We start from the raw sequence: 24,667 nt of genomic DNA, 5'->3' as shown, positions 1-24,667 counted from the left end.
ATCACTGAAAAAAAAAGAAGAAAAAAAAAACTTAGTTGTTGTTACTATAGAAGTAGAGAATTATATATTTTTGGTGATTTGATGATATTTCAGCACATCAGAAGAAAGAAATAAGAATTTATAGATACACTTTATTTTAAGGTGTCCTTATTACAGTGTAATTATACTGCTATTACTATAGTTAATACATGTAACGTGTAACAAGGAAGCTGTAAAATGAAATGTTACCAAAATTATATTTTGGTTGGGGGGGGGGTTGGGATGGGGGATTTTCTTTCTTTTTTTCTTTCCTTCGACATTTTTACTGCAATTTTGCAATGCTTATCACATATAAAATTTGTCTTTGAATTTCTTTTTTGTTTTGTTTGTTTTTTTTTTTTTGTTTGTTTTTTTATTAAAATGATTTTGGTTTTCCCCTTGTTTTTCCTGCACTTACGGTGTGTCTATTTTCCACTATGTTTGACAACATCCTTTTTTTTAAATCTGTTTCATAACCATCTACAAGATCGGACTCTTTTAGCTGCGCTAGTCATCTCTCTGGTGCGCAAAGCACATTTTTATCAGATTGACTCTTTCTGTGGCACTGCTCCCCTTTGGCCTCTCTGTCTGAACCAGTCTAGGTCTTAACAAGCCCGTGCCCATCTTTCCCAGCTATAAAAACAGGCCTTGCTGAAGATGCTTGGAGGATGTGGTTATTATTGCACAGAGGTCCAGGCCAGTTTCAGTAAATGATGCTCCAAACTTAGCCAAAAAGGAATGACTTGGGCTTCTTCTCATCATTTCTCATTTGTGCAGTGCATGAGTCAGCCCTAGTGATATTATTTGTTCCAGAGCAAACACACACTCTGTTTCTCTCTCTCTCTCCCTTAGCCTGTCCTTTTTGACTCTCTCTCTCTCTCTCTCTCTCTCTCTCTCTCTCTCTCTCTCTCTGTATCTTGATCTTTGTCTGTCTGTCTCACTCCTCTTGGTCTCTCGACACAATACCCGCCTTGAAACGCAGTGATTTCAGGCCAGCCCAAGAGTAGGTAATTCAAAAAACATGCTCATAATTTGCTATGACATGTTTCATTTCTGAACTCAGATCAGATAGCATCTCTATTCTGGGCGTCCTGCAGACAGAAAAGTGGGGATATTTGGGCGAGCTGGAAATGAGTTTTGCATGCTTCAGAAAGGTATTGTGACTGGATGCTATCGATTTGTTTATTCTTCATTTGCGTCTACAGAACTCAAATGAGCCATAATCCCTTATATGGATGTGGATGTGAAAACGATCTAGCGGCTCATTAAAAGAGCGCCTGAAATAAGCAAATGACAGATGCGGTAGTGGGGTACGTTTAGGCTGAGATCGTCCGTTCTCCTGGACGAGAGGTTTGGAACAAACAAGCAGTTCAGAAGATGTGAATAAACAACGCTGTGTCGAACGGGGTAAGGGTCATGTTCAAAATCTACATTTCAGCACCAGTGTGCTGTCAACACAAGCCACAAATATAAGGATTTTCCCTGAAAAGTCAGGCTAAGGGGAAACAAAGCGCTTGAAGAAGCAGATAAAAGGAGGGTGAGATGTGGGTTTAAGAGCTGGCCAGATACCTGCTGAGCTTTAATTTGGGTGAGAGTTGAACGAGAAGAAAGACCAAAGCGCTAGTTCCACACACACACACACACACACACACACACACACACACACACACACACACACACACACACACACAAATTTTCTAAACAATATCAGAAACATTATCAAAAAGAGGTTTTTGTCAGATTTGGCTTACTTCTGGGGACATTTTGCAGCAGTTTTGTCCCTAAAGTATGGCTAGGTCAGAAACACACTCTCACACACTAGGGAAATATCTCTCTGCCCTTCAGTCGCCTTCCACCACCTTTAGTAAAGCCCATTACCTCTGCACCCCCTCCCCAATGTCACTAAAGCCCGTCTCATCACCTCAAGCCAAACAACTAAAGTGACCCCTCGACCACAAACAACAAACCACCTCTTAAAGGACAATGTCAAAATATTGCCAATACACAACACACAAAAGAAGTTGAACCAGTGTGTTTTGGCTACAACTGAATTTGCTTCTACTTTACACTTCACCTTTACGAATGTTCATATTTTTTATTAATTTGACAGCGCTGTGGAAATCGACCCTACAAAGTCTCTAAAAGCAGCCCTGTTCTCCTCAAAGACACGTTAGCATAAAGCTAGCTGTTTCCACTCAGGGGCATAGAAAGACAGATGCTATCAAACAATTAGGAAAATCCTTCTTTGAAAGCTGTGAGCTGAGAAACCCCCAAAAACAAACCCTGGAGAAAAAAGGGCATTCCACAGAGCCCCAGAGAAAGCCCTCACAAATCAACAGCGGTAAACGGGTAATAATTGCTCTCGTTGCTTCAACAGCTGTATAAGCTGATGTGCTCACGGGAGGAAGAATAGCCCCTTTCAGACGGACTCCCTGTCCTGTACGCAACTACTTTCGCTCCTTGAACTCCCGGAGAAACATCCTCAGCCTGCCCGTCCAATCATTTCTCAACAATTTATTGTCTTTAAAAGCACTTTAAACTCTTTAGAATATGTCTCCTTGACTATATTCACACTTTTCTCTCTGTGTGTTGAAATTCAGGGAACTTTCCAGAGGTCCTGTAATTCAAGACCACTGGCCTGGGGCTTGTGTCCCAGGTCAAATGCAAGTGTAGCGAAATTGGATTTGCCTTTACCTTTACCTGCCTCTTCACTCCAATGAAAAGGGTAATTAACAATGTCTGGCTGATTGAAACAATAGTCCTCCATTGCAACAGATAAGGTGCTCTGGCTTGAGGCGACAGAAAGTTCCTCCACTTCAAAGCGGACACTGGATGCTATCGGACACCGACTTGACTGAAAATCCAATTTAAGGCAGGGTGGGGGTACGTGTGTACAATTGAAGACCTGAAACAAAACCAGTTGTGACCCCCCAGATCTGATTAGTTCAAAAAGTCTGTCAAGACAATGAGGAACACGAAGCATGACCTCCTTCAATTGAAAACGGACTTGAGATCTGAGAACAACCCTACGTTTTAATTGAATCAAGCTTTTGTGGATGCCGCAAAGCATTTTGGGGAGGGAAAAGACATTTGGCATGAATCGCATTATTGGTACTTCAAGAAGGAATATTGGCATTGAATGGTCGATTGGACAGCAGACGACTTTGTTCCAGACAAAAGTGTGTGATGAGGCTAAAAGGTAATGTGAGAGATCTCTCAGTTTGGTGCAAAGGAAACAACTTACAAATACTTAAATTATCCTGATGACAGTTAACATTTTGCAGTTGTGGCCCACCAGTAGAGCGATGAGCTCATATGTGTGAGCACTCAAATTCTATCATACCCGAGAGGCGCTTGGGAAAATAAACCCCACTACTGCGTACAAACCCGTGGAGAGACAGGAGGGGCCATATAAAGCCCAGGTGCTCGGTAAAATAATATTTCAAATTTTGGTTTTATACCCTCAGCAGTAAAACATGTTCCAGAGTATCTCCTTTATTAACATTTGAAATGTATTTTTTTTTTTTTATCCAGTACTTTCCTTTCTGATTCCAAACAGATTATTTAGTTGGACATGAACATCAAACTGAATTTTTGAAAAGATACCAACCATTTTAATTTCAAACACATTTGATTTTTTTTCTGACATGAAGATTCTTTGTTTTGTTATAGTTACTTTCCTTTATATATGCTTATCTATATATATATATATATATATATATATATCAGATATCAGATAAAAGCAAATGATGACAGAATATTAATTTTGGGGAAAACTCATTAAAAGTGCTATAAGTATTTTCAACTCTTATTGTTCTCATTGTTTCAATGAATCATGAACGTGCAGTGCGAACCCTCTTAACTGTGGTAAAATCACTGTAAAGCACTGTGTTTAATGGCTTGTCTCTTTTATAAAACTGCAGCATGTTGAATACTATGCATTACTATTTAGATTTAAGTCTAAAGTGCCAGGTGATACAGTTTGTTATGCCAACTATAAGGCTGTATGGTTGCCAAGCAACATGCTTGTTGCAGTAATATAGAATGTTCGGTAACAGACATGCATTTTTCAGCATTTTAAATGGGTTCTAAAAGAGTCACAACTATCCATTAACACTCAGTCTCTAGCATCAGTGTTAGCTATTTTACTAGCAAACACACAATCTTTAAAGCCACACATGCTCACATACTCACACACCCTTGACCTTTAGCAGCAGGACTCTTATTTGTCGATGAGTGTGTTTGTACCCATAGCCTCTTCACCCCTGATCGGGACCAGGCCGTGGAAAATTTGATCACATTAGCCACATGTTGCTTCCAATATCATTTCAATAAAAAGGACGCTGCCCTCATAGACATAAAGCAGCCACGTAAAGTTCACCAGCCGTTAGCGCTAGCCGCGGAGAGAGCCATGGGGGTCTGCTGCTAATTTCCCGCCTCAAGCTATGTAATCTATGGCAGAGATTAGGGTAAAAGCAGTTATTCTTGACTATTTTATTAAGAGGTGCTTTAGGCACTGGAAGAGGGGCTTTATTGCTTTTCAAACGGCGTGCCATACAATACAAGACAAACATTTGCTGTTATTTCAGAGTCAGATGTGGCGGCTTTTTTTTTTTTTAGTAGGAACTTGGCATCAAAGAAAAGTCTCTTAAAACAAAAATCTTCCCTTCTGCACAGGTCTCGCCCTGAACTGTGTCCGGTAGATAAATAGGGAGGTGTCAAAAGAACAGGCAGGAGTCCCACACCTAGTTTTAATTAAAAGAGAGAGTGCTGACATGCACAGAGGGAGGGACGATTCACAGATCCGATTCGCAATGTTAAGCGTTTCAGCACGTTTATGTGCGCGTGTGCCTTTCCTATAGTTAGGGCTCTTGAACGGCCATCGACGAGTCAAGTTTATTGTGATTACAGTAAGATTATACATCTTATACAGTATAAACATCTTATACATCTTAGGAAATGCATCTTATAATTTACTATGAATTGACATTCCCTGAATTTCTGTGTGGCACTTTTGTATATTATGTAAATGAAGGTTTTATGTTTCATCTCATGCTGTTAAATTAATGTTTGTTGCATTATTTTTAGTGTCGTGTGCTATCATGATGGTAATTTGTGTTTGCGTGCACGACACAGTGTTCACCTTCAATATATTAGTATTTATCAGCTTGTGGAAAAGCTATACTTGTGAATAACTTGGAAGCATCATGTGACTTTCTCTTAACGACCTGTGATTTTTAAGGTTACTTTTAGTATTTTATTTAGGTAAAACACATATTTTGGTATATTATTTCAGTGAATTGTTTATTTATTTATTTATTTATTTATTTATTTATTTATTTATTTATTTGTTTCTTCATTTATTTATTTGTTTGTTTGTTTATTTATTTATTTGTTTGTTTTTTTTATGAATAAATTAATTAAAATATGTAAATAAAGTTCTGGTAAACACTACTTTGTTTCGTTTTTTTGTTTGTTTGTTTGTTTGTTTTTGCCCTAACTTTCACTGATTATTTATTTATTTATTTATTTTACAGTGTATTACTAGAGGTCTTGGTCTGAGGTAAAAGTCATCAAGTCTAAACTATTTAGGAGCTTCTGACTAAGTACATAGTGAATGATAGTGAATATGTCTATTCAAACCAAAAATTATATTATCTTGAGCACTCATGGTATTTCATATTTCAAACACATAACACATGTAAATGACTTTGCAAATGTCAAATGTTGTGATACATGATAACATAGGTTCTGTTGCCTTTTAACAGCAGTTATGGCTGTCTGAAATGCAATTATAAAAAAAAAAAAAAAAACAATCTGACCCATCAAACACCAGACCAAAAGCTGTTTTTTATTTTTTTATTTTTTTTTATTATTGATTTTCTGTGTAATTAACTCTGTAGCAGGAAAATTAGACAGCTCTTCTGTCACACACACATACATAGTTGAACTTGATCCACACGCCGTAACCGAGACGTTAAGTAGCAAGGGCAACTGGTGTGCTCTAAAACAACCTAAACCGATGACCTTTGACCTCCTCACATTCCAAATATGCCATTCAAACACCAAAGAATAATAAACAAAACCAGGGTAATGGACCCCAGGTGGGGTATAGGTGCAGTAAAGGGACAGAGCAATGCCATTTCAAAAGCAGTTACAATAAGCAACATCACGATAAATAATTTAATATTTTCAGCTGTCAACAGCATTTAAATTTTAGCATCTGTGACTTCTATTATGATGACATGTTGCACCGCATTTCACAATAGCTGAGGAAATGAATCATATAATTGGCTAGAAAAGCAAAAGTCAGTGTGAGTGTGATCAAAAGTCTGTGTTTCTCAGGAGACGTAACAGAAAACATTGTAGGCCTGTCCGGAGCTCATCTGCACGGCCAACAGCAGATACACTGAAACTGGAGCGCTCTGTATAGAAATCGCCTGGTATTGTGTATATAAGTGTACATTGTGTGTGTTTATATATACAATTATTTTCTCACGCATTACTGGCTTGAAATCCGAATCCAAGTCATGGCCGTATTGCCTGTTTACATCATTCCGTCCGCAAAGCCGTAACAGTTGCCAGAGTTGTCACAACAACAAAATGTGCAGCAAGACTGTGTGGAATTCCCAAAAAAAAAACTCAAAAGCCTGAAAATAATTGCAATAATGCCAACATCAGGAACTTCAATTTGACTGACAGGCCGTCCTCGGGAAGAAAAGACGTTTGTTTTCGAATAACTTATTTCCAATTAAAACTTTAATTGACATCTTCACAAACCTTGTGAAGACATTTGTGAATGGTCAGCTTTGGAGAGGACAAAAAAACCCACACAGGCTGGTATTCTAACCGCTCATAAAACACTACTCTGAAACCGGATCTTCAATTTATGCAAGCTGAAGGATGTGGGTTGAGTCGACGGCGAGAAAAAGAGTGAGAGAGAGAAAAAGCAAATATCAGAAGTCACAAAGTAGACTTGTGTGCGTTCAACTCTGCCCTCTGCACCCTCCAAATGCCTTAAATCACACAAATCCACTGAGATGCCCAGAGGAAAGGGCTCACTGATGAGAAAGAGCTGACAAAATGCCTTATATTATTTATCCTTTTTTTTCGGTATGGTTTTTCATCCTCACTCACAGTTGCAAATGATGAGCCTTATTCAATTTATTGACTTGAAGAAATAAGTATTTGAAGGAAAATTAAAAATAAATAGGCTGTGAACTATTATGTATAGATGTATTGTATTTATTTCTTAAAAATCAAATATCAAACTACAAGATCAAACTATTCAGGTATTGTCAGGTAAAGAAAAATAATAAGAAAATTTCAAACCGTTATTGATGAGGTTTATTGTCGTCATTACAATCAAGTATAAGCACAAAAATATATAACCTCTGAAAACAAGAGAACAATGACAGACCAAGACTTCAAATGGTATGCAATGAAAAAAAAAACTAAAAAATGGAAGAAAAATTTAAATTAAAAGTAAAACACACACACACACAAACACACACACACACACACACACACACACACACACACATAACACACACATATATATATATATATATCAGTCTGACTTGGTAAGTATATATATATATATGAAAATGATAGGAGCTGTACATAAAGTTTCACACTGAACTAGGTCAGACCAAAAGGGTCAAAAGTTGCCTAAATATTTGTTTGAAAAGGCAGGTGTACTTCCTCCTCAAGCTCGTGCGCTATACCTCTGAGTGTGCTCGACTCTGTCCTGCCCTCTGCAGAGCGTCCGAGTGGGCCAAACAGAAGCGGCCCAGGGAGCGGACCGCCGTGTGTCTTTGTGTGGGGAGTTAATGATTATCTCCCCGGGTGGACGAAAAAAAAATAAAAAAAAAAAAAAAAAAAAAAAAAAAAAAGATTAATGATTATCTCCCGGGTGGACAAGAGGAACGTCCCTCTTCCCTTTGTAGACGCTTCTAATCTGGTGAAAGCCTCTCCCCCGAGACCATCCCATGATAATGTCATAGACACAGAGGCTATAATAGAGCAATTTGTTTACCTTCCAAAGCCTTGATCTCTCTCGAGCCTGCCTTTCTCTATCTCTCTTGCTCTTTCACGCAGAGCTCTGCACTGCTGGAGTGGGATGAGAACATATTGATCGGTGCTCGGGTTTCAATAGAGCACCGCAAATTAAACTCAATGGAAAACAAATTTGTTTCAGGATTGTCACTCTGTTGTTGACCTAAGACGTCCCAACTGAGATCCTCTTAAGGGAATAGTTAACCCCAAAATGAGAATTCTTTTATGACTTACTCAGATTTATGTTGTTTCAAACATGTAGGAATTCATGTGTGATTTAGAAAATTATTTCTTCAAAAAAAAAAAAAGTCCCTTTACTGCCCTGTCAATTATCTGCTGCCCTATATAGATAAAAAGCCAATTAAATAAATACATATTTATTCAAAATAATTAATGATATGATTTGATAGTTTATTTTTCCTGAATATGGTAGTTAATGTTATTGTATTGGACTAAAACTTACTGATTGCTAATTTTTTTGGGTTTTCCTACCTCCTCGTTACATTTCAAAATTGATAGACTGGCCTAAAAAATTGCTTATAAATCGCTCATTATGTTATATTATGACCAAATCCTGGATTCAATCATTTGTCAACTTGGTTTCTTTCAGTTAGTACAGGTTAGGATCTGATTGATCATAGGCTTCATTGATCGAAGCTTATGCACATCTGAGCTTAATTTTTTTGGATGAACATTGCCAAAATTATATACAAATAATGCTTTTCAATCAAAAAAGGATGTGCATAAGCTCAGTTGGGTGTGTGATATATCAGTTCTAAAAACTAAAAACTTCCACTGAACATAAACAATCCATTCATCAACAATTTACTTAGTTCAATTAGACGCTAGACAGAAAGTGTTCTTGTCGTCTATCTGCAATATTTTATTTATTTTAATTGCTGGTTTATGTATTCAAGCAAATAGTTTCTGTTTTTCACTAATCATTTTCGGTATTAATCAATATCCAAAACGTTTTTAAATATATTTGAATATGCAGTTCGTGGACGGCAGCATTTTCCTCTTGTTGTCGCCATGTTGAGAACAGGTGCGACTGAAGTCATGTGATCCATAACAAATCGAAACAGATCCGTCGTGTCAACTAGCGGTCCTGTGCTAACTGACTAGTCTGTGCAACCCCTACCTTTACAAGTCTCCAAACCGAACAGCGGCAGACTTGATACATACTCACACCAACTCTCTTCAATCCCATCAACACTGTCGCCCCCACCAGTGCTCATTCCTGTTCCTGCTCTCATCTGCTTTTCAACAAGAGCAGTTTGTCAGGGTCAGAAAGCAATTCAAAACCTCTATTAATGAGTGAGAGAGAGAAAAGTGTGGTACGAGGAGGAGGAGAGGATGGGGCGCCTGCCATCAAAGCCGACAAGAAAAGAAGGCCAGGTGGCTGTGGGAATCGCGGCTCTTTTAGCAGAGATGGAATCTTCAGTGCAATTAACAGGCTGGAATCGGGGGCCTTCTGAAGCCAGGAGGACAACCCCTCGGAGGGGACAATTTGCACTTTTACAAGAGCCGCTGAGGGACGGGGAGAAAGGAGAGGAAAAGGGAAACTATGGCATCTTTTATTGCCGAGACAAAGCGCCGCATCCTTTCAAAGGCCTGTGCTGGAGCTTCCAGAGCAGTGAAATAAAGAAGAAGAAAAACACATGAGAGAGAAGGGAGCTGAAGAAGTGGACAGCAGGCGGAAAAGGGGCACTGGTGCCAACATGCGGTTCACAGAGAGAAAAGGGCCGGGGGAAGTAGCCGAGAGGGTGCGGGGGCGAGGGAGGCCTGACATGCAGCCAACTTGTGGACCCTCCCAGAATTCAACAGCTCCTCTCATTGACATTATTGCACAGAACCAGCAACAGGCCTCTAAACGGACCTAAACTGGAGGCATGCACGCGCTTTGATGCTGCCTAATATATACACCATAAAAGCTGTTATTACTATACCGATTAAAAACTGAAGTAACCTGGGGTTTTTGCATAGATATTAATATGCAGTATTATTAGTTCTTTAATTAATTGCTCTCTACTTCATTATATTACACTTCACATTATATTTAATCTTCACAATCATTTTAGAGGTAATTTAACTACAAGTTGTAATACTATTTCTAATGCTATGAGAATCAGGAGTCCACACAGCAGCTATACCGATAGTGACATAGAGGAACGATATCATTGGATGCATCAGTTGGAAAATTAGTTTTTCCAACTGATGAACAAACCCATTTTTAGCCAATCAGAATATTTTGGCAGTTTTGCGCTCCAAATCCATTAGTCCTGTTATTGGAGGTAGTGCAAGCAAAGTACATTTACTGTATGTGTTTTTTGTTGTTTAGACAGAATCACTTGATATAAGGAGTTCCTTTTTTTTTTTTTTTTTTTTTTTTTTTTTTTTTTGCTGTATTGTTTAGTTTTGGTGTGGTGTAGTTGTTTTGTTATAATGGATGTTATGTTATGATGTTGTGGTTTATATTATAGTTTTTTTTTTTTTTTGCTTTATTTTAGAGTATGTGTACTTACCCAAGAAAGTACCAGGTATAGGTAACTACATGGGTTACGGTTAGGTTTAGGGGTAAGTTCCTAGTTATTACCCAGTTATTGTAGTTGCTATAATAAGTACATAGTATGTACAGCATATGCAGAGCAAGACTGTAAAATACAATGCTACCATTATCTATATGGTTATCAATGGTTTGAACAGGCCTTAACAGTAAATTATGTCAAGTGCGTAAGTCCTAAATGCTAACAGACATTTTTGAGGATAAGAAAACAATTGCCAAAGTTGTTCCAATTTATAAAATGTTAAGCCTTTTTTTTCTTGTAGCTCAGTTTTGGGGAGTACGCAATGCTACTAATAACTCAGCGGTTTTCCGAACATTATGGCATTTCCAGTTAAAAGCTGCTTGTTTACAATAAGTATTGGTGAAGCATGATAAAATCACATTGCATTGCATACACAGATACTGAGGTAATGAACAGCCTTACCTAAAATGTCCTTCTTTTCTATTAAGCATTGATTCATTTAAAATAATCTGTAGGTTCAAATGTTATTTCAATATACCAGTTCAAAAAAAAAAAAAAATAAAAAAAAATCACACACTCTAATATTTAGTTGGACCGCCTTTAGCTTTGATTATGGCATGCATTCGCTGTGGCATCATTTTGGTAAGCTTCTGCAATGTCACAACATTTATTCCCATACAGAGTTGCATTAATTTTTCACCAGGATCTTGTATTGATGATGGGAGAGTCAGACCGCTGTGCAGTCTTCTCCAGCACATCCCAAAGATTCTCACTGGTGTAAAGGTCTGACTGTGGACTCTGTGGTGGCCAATCCATGTGTGAAAATGATGTTGCATGCTCACTGAACCACTCTTTCACAATTTGAGCCCAATGAATCCTGGCATTGTCATCTTGGAATATCCACGTGCTTTACCTCATTATTTGGGCACATAACATAATCATCCATGCGGTAATTATCCAATGGGAGGATCTTAACTATTTACTTAGTTAAATCCAGGTGGTGACTTTTTTTTTTTTTTGGACAGGCAGTGTATTATGTTTTAATATACAAAATAATATTACCATATTTAGCTAAATGCTGATGCTGTGTATAAATGATAGTGTTTTATTGTGTTTTTGATGTGGACTGTTGCTGAATTGGTATTTAAGGCTTCAAAAGTAACCAACTTTAAATTATGAGTAGCATGTAGCTTCATAAAATACAGTTCCTCAACTCACAGTTAAAATATTTCAGAAGAAAGCGTAACTTTTAAACGATTGATGTACAGTCTGAAGCCACACTTGCCTCTGACTGACAAAAGGCCATATTCAGGTTTCCATTTCATTTGTCGGGACGCGTCAGACTCCAGTGTCAGATGGCTGACAGAGGCGGTGAAATATCCAGGGGTCAGATGCACGGCTGATAGCCTGACTGCCAGAGATGGGGCGTCTGCCCAGCACAAAATGCCATTTGTTGTCCATCACTCAGACACTGCGAGTTTAGCGCCAGCACTGCGCTGAAAGGCACATTCACACAAGCTCACACACTGGATGTTTTTGCAATTCAATATTTTCACACACAGCCTCATCATTACGCTGGAACCGGAGCCTCACTGGAGAGAGTCTGCACTTTCACGGACAGGCAAATCGCAGTTCGAGATTGAAGTTAATAGCCCATCTTGAAATGTTTTGCTGAATCCCTAAAACCCCTTCTCAGCATTTCACTAACAACCTGACGAGGGCTTTAGTTTTTTTTTTTTTTTTTGACTGAAGAGAAAACACCCATATGCCACACTCTTTAGGTCCAGTAGCCTACCGAAAGGTGACAGTAAAGACGAGATTATACTTATATCCTTTGAAAATACATTAAATGCATCAAAAAATGCATCTAAATTATTTTTATTTCATTATGATATGTATATATATATATATATATATATATATATATATATTGTATAGATAGAGAGAGAGATATATAGAGAGAGAGAGAGAGAGAGAATATTGTCTTGCATAAAGGTTTTAATTTAATTTAATTTATTGAAAAATTATTTATTTTAGGATAATTTATTAAATGAAGGTGACTGAGCCTGAAACTTGCATAACGTTTCAGCATTCACTTGTTAAAAAAGCAGAAATGCTGTCCTGCATTAACGTTTCAAAACAGGATTTTTAGGATAATTGTTTATTTTAGGCTAATTTATTGAATGAAGATTAATGAGCATGAAACTTACATGAAGTGCAAGAAAGTGGCCAAGGTTGGTGTGTGTGTGTGCCAGTAATGATTTGTTTAGGATGTCGGCCTTAAAGTGGTTGAAGAAAATGGTGGCAGCTTGAGGTTTTATATATTTTTCCAGTAAGCCGCACTGTAGTTAATGAAATTTAACACACCAATAGTGCCGCCTCTCCCTCGAGAGCGAGAGCTTCATAATCAGCGTGCCAACACTCTCGTTTTTTATGAAAACAAATTGCAGCCAGGGAGATGGACTAATTGTGTTGCGACGCAGAGCAAAGAGAAACAGCCATTCAAATAATTAAGCCAATTTTCATGGACAAAAATAGTCGAAGGGGCAGTAAGCAAGAGCATTCATCTGGTACACGCCGCACGATCCCACCCCTCGCTCATAAACAAAGAAAAGTTAAGCATTAAGCAAATATAGGCTGAGAAAGTCACTGGATAATGATGGTTTAATTAGAGTGGATCCCAGCATACCGCAGCTGTCCAATTATGAGAAATGATGATGGGCTGACCGAGGGCTTTGGAAACATGAAAGACGTTTTTATCAAAGCAAATCGAAGCACTCTATCTCTAAAGTACAAAACGACTCTACAACTGCCATTACAGCACGTCATACCATCCTAATGAGACAGAGCTGCCCATCTTCCCCCATAATGACAAAAGATGGAGGACAGAAGATGAGTTCACAAGATAAATGTGGAGGCCTTTGAAAAAGCGCTTGCTGGTAAAGTTGAAAGTGAGCGGCGAGCGGTAATGCTCGGCTTGAGTGGCCCACTGGGGAATGACATCCACTCTCTTATCGCCAAAGGATGCAACATCAAGGTCTGGCCAAACAGCCCTCGGTAAGCTGTGCTGATGCATGGGAACTTCGGCGGGGAATTACGTTTGTGTATGTCCTCAAAAAAAGGGTGAGCAAGTGCCACTCTAAACATCCCGAAAACTGCCAAAAGCACCAGCCTAGCCTGCTTGGTATAGGAAACATGTTCACTTTCAGGAGAGAGTTATGTTGCCGCATGCTACAAGGAGAAAAAAAATATGTTTCCCTCCAAATATCGGAAACAAATTCCTGAGTATGTTCATTTCAGTGCACATAAATGGACCCCAAAATTGATAACCCCTTGATGGTTTTATATAGCAAACAAACACAGTTGGGAGAAATTTGTCGACTTTGAGCTCAGCTTTTGCTGAATGTGGGCTGTGCATTACAATATTAATTTAAAACGCAGCACAGCTGGGTGCCTCGAAATGCTGGATGGAATCTTTCCTGGCGCTTCTTTCTGGGCAGGAGCTATGACAACAAGACGTTTTATGGCCTAAAATTAGCAATCCTGAACACATGATGCAGGGTTAATTATTTCTCACAGTTCTTCCCGGTGGGTGTACAAAGCTACCTTTTCCTTGTACAGTATCGACCAGCTTTCAGAGGTCATAATGTAAAAGAAGTTTCCTTGTGTACGTTTTTTTAGCCAGAAATGCTGCAGAGCTGAGACCAGTGCTTGTTTGAACTTATATAAGAGAGTACTGTATGTTGAGCAGAGGATGCTGATCCCAGATCAGCAATTATATAATGCTTACTTCAGAAAAGTTTATTCTGAGAATGTCTTGATTTTCCAGGTGTTCATGTTGTTAACGGCACATGCAATTTTTATTTGATAGATAGATAGATAGATAGATAGATAGATAGATAGATAGATAGATAGATAGATAGATAGATAGATCCCAACAAACCCAACAAAATGTACATAACACAGCTGTCTGGGTCAAAATAACTAATATTTATTTAGCACTGGGTTGCCAAACAACCCAGCATTTTAGAGTGTACATTTACTGTATAAAAATCAAGAATTAAATAAATAAATAAATAAATGCATGCATGCATAAATAAATAAATAAAACGTTTAGATTATTTTATTTTGTCCATTTTTTTATTATAATAAATATATAATGTTTTTTATAATATTTTAATGATGCATTTCATAATTATTATTATTTAAAATATATATATATTAATTGCAAACAGGCTAAATCTTATATCTCAATATAAAAATTCAGTGCAAATATTTTCACCAATTTAATAATTCAAAATAAATTATAACTTTAGAGTTCAGTGGCAGTTATAAGACAACACTCTTAGCAAGAAAGAATAATGAGCTACAATTCAATCAAACATCTTAAAAACACACCAGTGCGTCCGCTTCCATGGCCAAGGAGTCACAGACAGCCAGGGCTGTAACATGATAAGCACGTCTCTCTCGCAGACATGGCTTTAACAGCTCTGTAATGGCTGTCTTTCCCTGACTGCACGCTGCACCCTGCTCTGCTCCACAACATGGGGGCCTGTTCTTATATATCCACTTTTTCTTAAAAAAAAAAAAAAAAAAACAGGACTTGAGAAACAAATAAAATGCATTATGCTGGTAGGAAAAACAGTAAGACACTAAAGTCATCTTTAAGGTATGCACATGACTGCCAAAACATAGTCCAAAAAGTTCCTACAACTGGGTGAACGAAAAAGGAAAATGAAAAAAAAAAGGCTGTGCAGTTCCAGTGCGGCAGAGAACAGCTGAAACAGTGTTTAGACACACGCGGAAAAGGCCCTCCCACGAGTGAGTTGCTGTGATGTCATAAAGAGGTGCCACAAGCGAACAATAACACTGCAGTATAGTACAAAAAAAAGTTAAGTAGAATGAATGACGTGTGACAAATGTGAGCAAGGTTGAGTTCGAGCTGCCTCACCTTTGGGAAGCACAGGGCGATTCACGCAGCGAGCTGAGCTCAGGTGGGCAGGAAACTGTGCCAGCTCTGCCTGCGCTCCATACATAAGACACCCATCAACCTTTCCTCTCGCTCAAGATTGGGGTTAACTGAGCAGGCCGGCTGGTCAAAGGCTGCCCTACAGGCTCCCGTTGAGGACGAATATGTGTGCATGCATTCTGTTTGCAATACTACATGCCAGGATTGTTACATTATCAAATACAAATTCAAACTGGTTTCAATATGTCAGTCTGTCAGCATTGAAACAAAGACGTGCTCACCTGTGTGTGTGTGTGTGTGTGTGTGTGTGTGGTTGTTTCGTGTCGTGCACTGCACACACAGTCATTAAATAATTTTCTGACAGTTCTTCCCATCTAACCAGCCCTTTTAACAAGAACTTCTTATCAAAGACAAACTTACATCTCATAGATTATGTGTGAGGAGTTATATGTCTCTAATGGCTCACGCACCATTAGTCTGTTCACCAGCTCTCATGTGTGAAAGCATATTGAGCACATACACATTCAGCAAGTTTGCAGCTAAATGTCAGCCATTTTGCCTGTAAAAGGCCAGTTTTGAGTGCTGACAGGCTGTGTCTTCTAGCAAGACATCACACACAGCTTCCATTGTTGCTTTACAGTGTTATGGCTTGATTTTATTACTTGTGTCAAAACAACATAAGCTGCACATGGACTTTTTGATTTGTTATCCATTGCTATTTTATTTCTATGCGCAACTATTTGTCTCTCTTCAAAGACAGCATCGCAATGTAAACAAGGGAAATTAAAGCCCACATTTAAGTGAAAGAGGGGAAGAAAAAAATAATAATAATTTGACAAAATTTTGCCCTCCAATTAAATAAAGGAGCTGTGTTATAAGAATAAAACAAGTATAATAAACAAGTGTATTGAAAAATTAGTAAATAAATAAATCAATGCATAAATGTGTATCGTAAAAAAAAAAAAAAAAACTGCATGTTTTTACATGAAATCTTTGTGGCAGTTTATATCTGTCTGTATTTCAGTGTTCGGACACATTTTTTTCCAGTGACGTCATATACTGTATGCATGGATATATTGTCACGCAGCGCATACTGTTTAAACCAGAAAAAAAAAAAAATCCTTCAACACTGTTTTTGTGACAGAGCCAGGCCTCATTTGAGTTCATTATTGATTAGACACGCCACCCCAACTTAATTGTTAATTAATTGTGTACAGTAATGTTAGGCTATACATACGTAGGTTGCACGCTCTTTTTTTTTTCTAGAATTACACTTTAAATTTTAGATACTTAATTGCAAAATGGTTACTAATGGTTAAAAAAAACCTACAGAAAGAGAGAGAGAACACGAGAGAGACAGAACGAGAGAGAGAGGGGGGGGAGGCTGTATTAGGTGAACGCACGTTTACCTGGCGCCTGAACAAACCGATTTCTCTCTGAAACTCAACTGAAACTATCGTATGGTAGCATATCAAAGACAGAGCTTGAACTAAGTGACTCGGTGCTTATAAATAAGCCACAAAATATTAATTCTCATCCAGAAAGCATTAAACGCTCGTCGAAAAATTAATGAAAGGCCTAACATTCTGAATCAAGCTCTTGTAGACTAATACCTGCGTTTATGGCCACTTGATTCGTTCACTAATAGCAGATGATCCAGCCGCCAGATGGTTAACATTTTATAATATTGTTTAATTATACACAATTATATTTATGATATTTGACTGCATTGAGGTATCAAAAATAATTAAAAGCAGTGACCGACGGTGTCTCATAAAAAGTTATCATATTTAAGACGCTTCTCGCTCATACCTGCAATTTCTTGGGAATCACGAGACGGGAAAATGTTGAGTTGAGACAAAAATAATAATAATAATAATAATAATAATAATAATAATAATAATACATTTGCAATGTGCTGATATTACATAATTTGCGTTTTTTAAATAGTTTCGACATATTTTAAGGATAAAATAAGAAAAAACGTAACGTATAATTTTAAAGAATCATTTTAATGTTTTTATAATAATAATTTTTTTTATTATTATTAATAATATTTATATTAATATTAATTATATTTCAATAATTTTAATTTAATTTGATTTATATATATATCATTTAGTTTGCTAAGATGTTATTTCTGATTGATTTAGTTAGGTAATGAATTTATACGAACTCGGGAAACCGTAGCCTCTAATAAACATCTTGACTCAATGATATCGCAGACAGATTGAATGCAGTCATAAAGTAAATCTGTCGAATGTGAATCTGGAAGAGCAGAACACTGACTGATCAAAGCAACGAGGTGAAACACGGTATACACGAAATAAGGAAAAGTATAGAAAACGCTATCAGTCGTTTTTAATGAGCGCTTGTATTTTAATGATTGTGATCAGGCCTTTCACACTCTACAGCACAAAAACGAAACTGTGATCTCTCGGAGGAATACACGATGAATGCATTTAAATGCAAATAAAAAAAAGTCTGATATAGATGGTTTGAATGTTCAAGAGAGCTGTCGTGTCATTATATTGACCTCCAACACAAACCCAAATTAATCTTAAACGACCAACAACAAAACACGAAGAAAAAAAAAAAAAAGTCATGCAAAACACGTCTCGTGTGCTCCAGAAGTTTTGAGAGAAAATACCGAGGCCCACATTTCTGTCCCAAAACAAACTGAGTAGGCTGTATGTTCTCCCGGCAACAGGTCACGGGCCCACGCGTGCTTTCCTACATATATTCAGACACTAAAATGTCTAAATATTTTAATACATGTCGCATCTTATGTATAGCCATTGATACCCATAAGCTGATCATTATAAAAAATAAAATAAAATAAACTGTGCACTGTTGCATCTGTTTCATATACCACTTGTTTAAGCTATCTTCAGTTAAAAATAAATTATTTTTGATAAATCATTTTCTTCTGGAAGGAGATATTAAAACATTGTATCGATTGTATACATTGTATTGTATATTGTGCTCGACATTTACTTCGTTGTAATTGTCCGTAAATACTGAAATGATAATGCAGCAATTTAAGACATAACAATAAAATGAATCCTTTTCTAAATGAATCGCACGAGCGCAGGCTGTGCCCACATTGCAGTGAATAATCGCATGCAAAAGTTTAACGGGCACTTAATAAAAGAAAATAGTTTTTAGTGCCAAATCCTACCTATCATAAACAAGTCGGAATACAAATGAAAGCCAAACGAACAATAAGCAAAGACATCATGCAGAGCCCAGAAGAGATTTACACACTTTCGTCGCCTTTGAAAGAGTAAAGAAAACAGCTGACTCTATTTTCCTCAACATGACATGTATGCATTATTGATTTGCCATTCGCCGATGAAGCATACCGAGCCGCAACAGACCCCAGAGGACAAATGCATGATCCTAATTTAAGATTATCGGAAGAATTGTCCGTTTTATTTGATATTCCTTCTTCTATGGCATCCAGCGGACAGGCAGAAAGCTCTGGAGATCTCCACACTCTCTCTGTACGTCCTGGGGTCCATGAGCAGTGCTAGAGCGCCCACTATTTCAACAAGCAGGAATATGATTTCACAAGACCTGGAACCACTCAATAAAAAAAGTTACTATCCCTTTCGACAACTCTTCGCTAACTTTCGTGCAACAATTCTCTACGGTTTCTCGACTTCGCTAAAACAAGAGAGTGAAACAACACGGCATGGAAACGCGCTCCTGACCCTTTCAGCCAAAGCACCCTCGCATATAGCTACAAAATTTCTGAACAAGCACACCACGGCAGCATCTGGTCTAAAGGGTGGACGCCGCGGATCACGGAGAGTTTGAGCGATTTCAGTGCAACTGAGAGCTGAAAAACAAACGCACCGGACAAAGACGCGCTCTCGGCAGGAACTGATCAATGAAAATGACACTTTGGAGATGTGCGCGAGGGTTCAAAGTACCGCGCGGCCGCTCGGGAGCGAAAGAAGCGCAAGAAGGACCTACTTTTGGCCAGTTTTCTCGCCCTCGCCTTGGATCTCATCTTGTCGGCTTGTAGATTCCTCGCGTCCTCCTTGAGCTCAGAAGCAGAAGCAGCGCTATCTTCATCTCACGAGCATTGTCAGTTTGGACACCTTCGCACATGCGCACAGGCCATTCAATCTGACACCCTCGTCAGGGCCAAAAAAACTTTCCAATGTATTCATCATCATCACTTTTTGTCCTATCGTGTCTCCTTTAGATCACTTATCTCTTTCCCTCCTCCTCCTCCCTCCTCGCTCCGCAGCATCTCGGATCTCCCCCCACCTCCCCTTCTTGAGCACTTGAGGAGGAATAAGTGCTATTTTTCAGGGACCTGCGGAATCCGGTGCGACACTGGACATTGGATCCTGGATGGGGTCAAGGTCGCAGCCCTCGTGCGCAAGGTGATCACACTCGAACAATAAGCAACTATTTTAAAGCGTGAAAACGTATTGTTCCAAAATATGCAATAATGTGAAACGTATTCCTTTACTAAAATTATTATTATTATTATTAATACTATTATTATTAATATTTTTATTATTATGCATGTTGGTCACACTTTGAAAAATAAATAAATAAATATATATATATATATATATATATATATATATATATATATATATATATATATATATATATATATATATATATATATATATTCTTTTTCTTTTTTCTCTTTTTTCTGGGCATATTACTTTTTTAACTGCTATTGTATTTTATTGTGAAAGTCTCTGTACCTGACGTGAGAACATTAGTGAGTGCCTTATATTTCTAGATAGATAGATAGATAGATAGATAGATAGATTTAAAAAAAAAAAACTATTAACATTATTAATTTAGGTGAGCTCTATAAATAGGTAAAAGGTGTGTTCAGTTTCAATGTTGCTATTGAGAGCCACCCGAGTCAGCGCGCGCTACACTCCAGACTGCCAGGAGCTCGTGTGTGTGTGTGTGCACGCGCGCGCGCGTGTGTGTGTGAGTGTGTGTTTGAGGAGAAAAGAGTAGAAATACTGTATGTATGAGTGCGTGCGTGGGATCCGCAGCGAGAAGGTATGCACATAAACTCTCTCTTGAAACCATGCACTTTGAGTCTGGTCTGGGTCTTAGCTCTAGATTAGGTTTTGTACATCAGTATTTGTAGGAGATACGAAATCCTGGCAGTTTATGTGCAGGTGAAGCAAGCAGCGAACGGCAAGGCAACTGATTCGCTCATGTGAGTATGATTCTGTTGAATTATTTGTTGGACGTGTAATAAAGTATACAGGTTACTGTGTACATCTAAACTGAATTCATGTTTGCATGTGCACAATCATCGCATTTTAATGGTCATTGTAATGCTGTAGGCGTGCTGTCAGAATCAAGCCTCAGCAGTGAATAGCCGGCTCAACATCCGCAGTTATTTTCTGCATTTGGCATGTAATAACGATCCTGTTGGCTATCAAAAGATAGCAAGTTAATATGATGCAGAAAGACGTCAGAAATAAACGTATTTATTTATTTATTTAAATTAGTTTTTTTTTGCATTATTAAAAACTAAATAATACATGCTGCTGTTTTTGCAACTCTAATGCAATTGCATATTATTATTATTATTATTATTATTATTATTATTATTATTATTATTATTATTATTATTATTTCGCTCATGTTTTTGGAAGTCACAGTACGAGCCTAAGATGAAGGATATTAACCTGAAAGTTGTTATTTATCATTTCTCTTTATAATCAGAAGACCGTTCTAGCTGTAATAAAACAGATCTCATATTTTGTCACCAGATCCCGTGGGAGCACATGAGCTCATGCAGGTGTTCTTCAAGACATTTAAAGCGACCATTAACAGTAATGCATATCCACTGTCAGTCTGTTTTCGTTGATATCATTCCTGAACGATGGGCAATACTCATTTCTGCTTTTATAGCGAACGTGATATTAAAGAAGAAAGAGCTGTTGGTGTATTAAAAACAATGAATATAATAATATACTCGGGCACATAAACATATTGTGAAATATATCTAAAGCCATGCTTAGGATATGTGTTTTTTCTCAAAGAAATGTAATAGGCCGTGTGAAGCACGTAACTACACGTCTCTTCTCTGAGAGCGGATTGCCACCTTTTGATTTTGTGCAAACAAACTGCAGAGCCTAGTTCATTCATAAATGAAATAATTCGCACTTTATTTGGCGCCTCTGCTGTTGGCATATTAAAGAAATTCAGATGGATTAATGGGGCAAAATGCTTTAAAAATTTAAATGCACAGATAGCTACTAAACCTTCCGTTACCTGGTGTGAAGGAAGACGTGATTTTGTTACTAAGCCTCCCACTAACAATTGACATGTATTGGTTTATTGACTGGCTTCATATTAAACGCGTAATCGGTAAAACCTTCTCTTGTCAAGACACATCTACTAGATACGAAACATATATTGTCATCAAACTGAATAAAATAGATACAAAAATTCTGAGTTTATTTCATCGAGAAAAAGAAGAAAGTGAATGCGTCTTATTAATTATACATAGCTAAATAAGATTTGACCACAAGATATTGATGTACGTATTGAGTATAGAATATTAAAACGACAGTGTTGAGTATTAATAATAATGATTGTTTAAAAAAACTGAAAAACAAATTCAGTTGTTTTATTTTAAAGCGAGCAAAGGTGACTTAACTACACAGATCTATTGTATGAAACAATGTGCCACATATGTTTTCTTTAATGATAGTTTGTTTTATTTTGAAGCGTGTGTTTTCTTTTTTGATAGCTTGCCAATTGCACATTTAAATTTCTCTCACGCATATTATATATATGGATATATATATTGCCTGGACATATATATATATATATATATAAAATATACGGAGCAACACCTTTGTCAAGGCATTTAACTGTAATTACACTTGTAAAGAAAAGTGTTGCGCCTCATCACTAGCTCATTGGGGAATAGTTTTCTGCGTCATTTAAACGTCTGTCTTTTTACGAGCTCCTGGAAACGTGATGGCTATGTAACCACGCATTTGGACAATTTTCTTTCCAGATTGTTGCCATTTTCCTGTGGTTTAGCACAGGAAGGGAGGGATGCTGGCCCAGACCCCGGAAGAGAGGTGTTCTGCAAACCAGGCCTCAGTAACATCCACCTTGAGAACTGATGTCAGGGACGGAGTTTTTGTCCTCTTAATTAATTAAGGACAGAATTTAAGAGGTTTGCCAACTGAGTATCAAATCAGTCACTAGCCTAAATAAATCCCTGTAATTTTAAACGTATTAAACCACTATATATGTTTGAACATGTCACAGTTGTTTTTTTTTTTTTTTTATGTTGTTGTTGGTGTTTTTTTTTTATTTTCTATGTGTAATAAAATGGATTGAGGCACCATTGCCTCATTGTCACTGTGTTTGGTTCAATGCATTCTAAGACTTCAAAATATAAAGTGTTTTCGAACAGTATTATAATTCGGGTTAGACGTACAAAAAAAGGGGGTCTTTTTTTATTTATTTTTATGTTCATTTTAATTATGTTTTGACTTTTGTGTAAAGCAGACCTCAACCATTTAAATCGTCATTAATCGCCACACTGTGTTTGGTTTTACCATTTTTAATGTTATTGTATTTTTAGTAAAAGTTACTAAATTAATCAATTTAATAAAAACTACTGCTAAAAAATGTACAGCGAATGGTAAAAATAATAATAATAATAATAATAATAAAACATTACCGTAAATAACAAACGGATAAAACATTACGTACAGTAATATTGCATACAAGAAATAATAAAAAATAATTAATAATAATAATAATCTGTTTTTTATTAATAATGATGAGCGTGTGGTTTTGTTTTATATCAATATTTTCTTTGTTGTTATTGCTATAGTTTTTTTGAAAGAGTTTTAAAAAAAAATTTTTTTTCGTTTTGGGAGGGCTCGGCTTATGTGCTACGCACTGATAGGATCTCACCACACTTAATATGTGAAATGATATCCATCCCAGCAGTGGCCATGCACAGTCAGAAAACTGGAGGGGGGGGGGGGGGGGGGGGGGGGGTTTGGGTACTTGTTGCGACCACTACGGCTGCGCACTGATCTTTACATGCTAATACAGTGGATGCAATGGCAAAGTAAACACAACTTTGTGATGACGGGGCTTCAGGCAAGTTTTTTTCTTTTTCTTAACTCTCTCTCCCCACTTCACACGAACAGACACACGCGGTTCCACAGAGTGTGTGAAAGTTGGCAAAGGTACTCAATGGCTGTATTAACAAAACAATATCAAAGAAGGCAAAAGTGGTGGTTGCCGTAAACACTGCACATGTTGAACACTTACAAAAGATTACGCGTGAAATCAAAGTTAAGTGCATAACTGACTATTGAATATATCGATTATTACATATGTAATATGAAGTAATATAGTAGACTGCTACATTCCATTGCGCGCGTTTGGATTGGAGACACTCCTTCGCCCTCATATAGTAAGGCGCTCGTGGTCGGTCTACAAGAGCTAATGAAACCGCGAGAGCAACTACAGTTAAGTTCCCTGGGTAATTATTAGCCATTAATTGGGTTCAGGACCTTGAGAGTGTATGGGAAATAGGAAATCTGACCACTAATCCTAGACAGGGGTTTTCCTCCGTTGTCCCTCGAAGGAGTGAAGGCGCCACGGGCTTCTTAATGCACACATATAATCTAAAAACGTGATAATATAACATAATCCATAATTTAAAATCAATTCAACATCCCAACACATTATATGCACTTACAACATAACCTAATTCATACAAACAATTACACATACAGCGTTACCTACGATATAAAACACATTATCTAGCTACCTATAAAACATAACCAGACACAATACACATACATCACAAACTAATCCACTCATGACCTAAAAAAAATATATATCATTTTCTACACATACAACATAATAAGCACATCATCTAAAAACGACCTAATGCAATAAATTATTGTCAGTATAAAAAATAAAAAAATAAAAATAAAAAATGTAGCAAAAGAGAATTTTGTTTTCAGTATTTACATGGATTCTAATATGTAACAGCTTCAAAATAAATGTAAATTATGTCTGTGAACATCAACATTGATGT

At 37.3% G+C, this 24,667-nt stretch overlaps 1 protein-coding gene and 1 long non-coding RNA gene across 7 annotated transcripts in view; one reads left to right on the top strand and one right to left on the bottom strand.

Annotated features, from left to right (window-relative positions):
• The window catches only part of LOC109094668 (histone-lysine N-methyltransferase PRDM16-like), a 207,043-nt gene extending 187,356 nt beyond the window's left edge, over positions 1–19,687 (bottom strand). For all 6 annotated transcript variants that reach the window (XM_042762873.1, XM_042762874.1, XM_042762875.1 and 3 more), the window contains exon 1: positions 19,555–19,687. In XM_042762873.1, coding sequence (XP_042618807.1) covers positions 19,555–19,591 — 37 coding nt within the window. In that variant the 5' untranslated portion in view covers positions 19,592–19,687. The remainder of the gene's footprint in view (positions 1–19,554) is intronic.
• LOC109048682 lies at positions 19,527–22,866 on the top strand. Its single transcript, XR_006160697.1, has 3 exons — positions 19,527–19,668; positions 19,835–19,973; positions 22,607–22,866. It is a non-coding gene; the product is annotated as an uncharacterized LOC109048682 (long non-coding RNA).
• Positions 22,867–24,667: the final 1,801 nt, after the last annotated feature.

The sequence above is a fragment of the Cyprinus carpio genome, chromosome A8 (genome assembly GCF_018340385.1).
Source record: "Cyprinus carpio isolate SPL01 chromosome A8, ASM1834038v1, whole genome shotgun sequence".
NCBI lineage: Eukaryota > Metazoa > Chordata > Actinopteri > Cypriniformes > Cyprinidae > Cyprinus > Cyprinus carpio.
The sequence above is the reverse complement of the archived record's forward strand: the minus strand, read 5'-3'. Positions and strand labels throughout refer to the sequence as shown.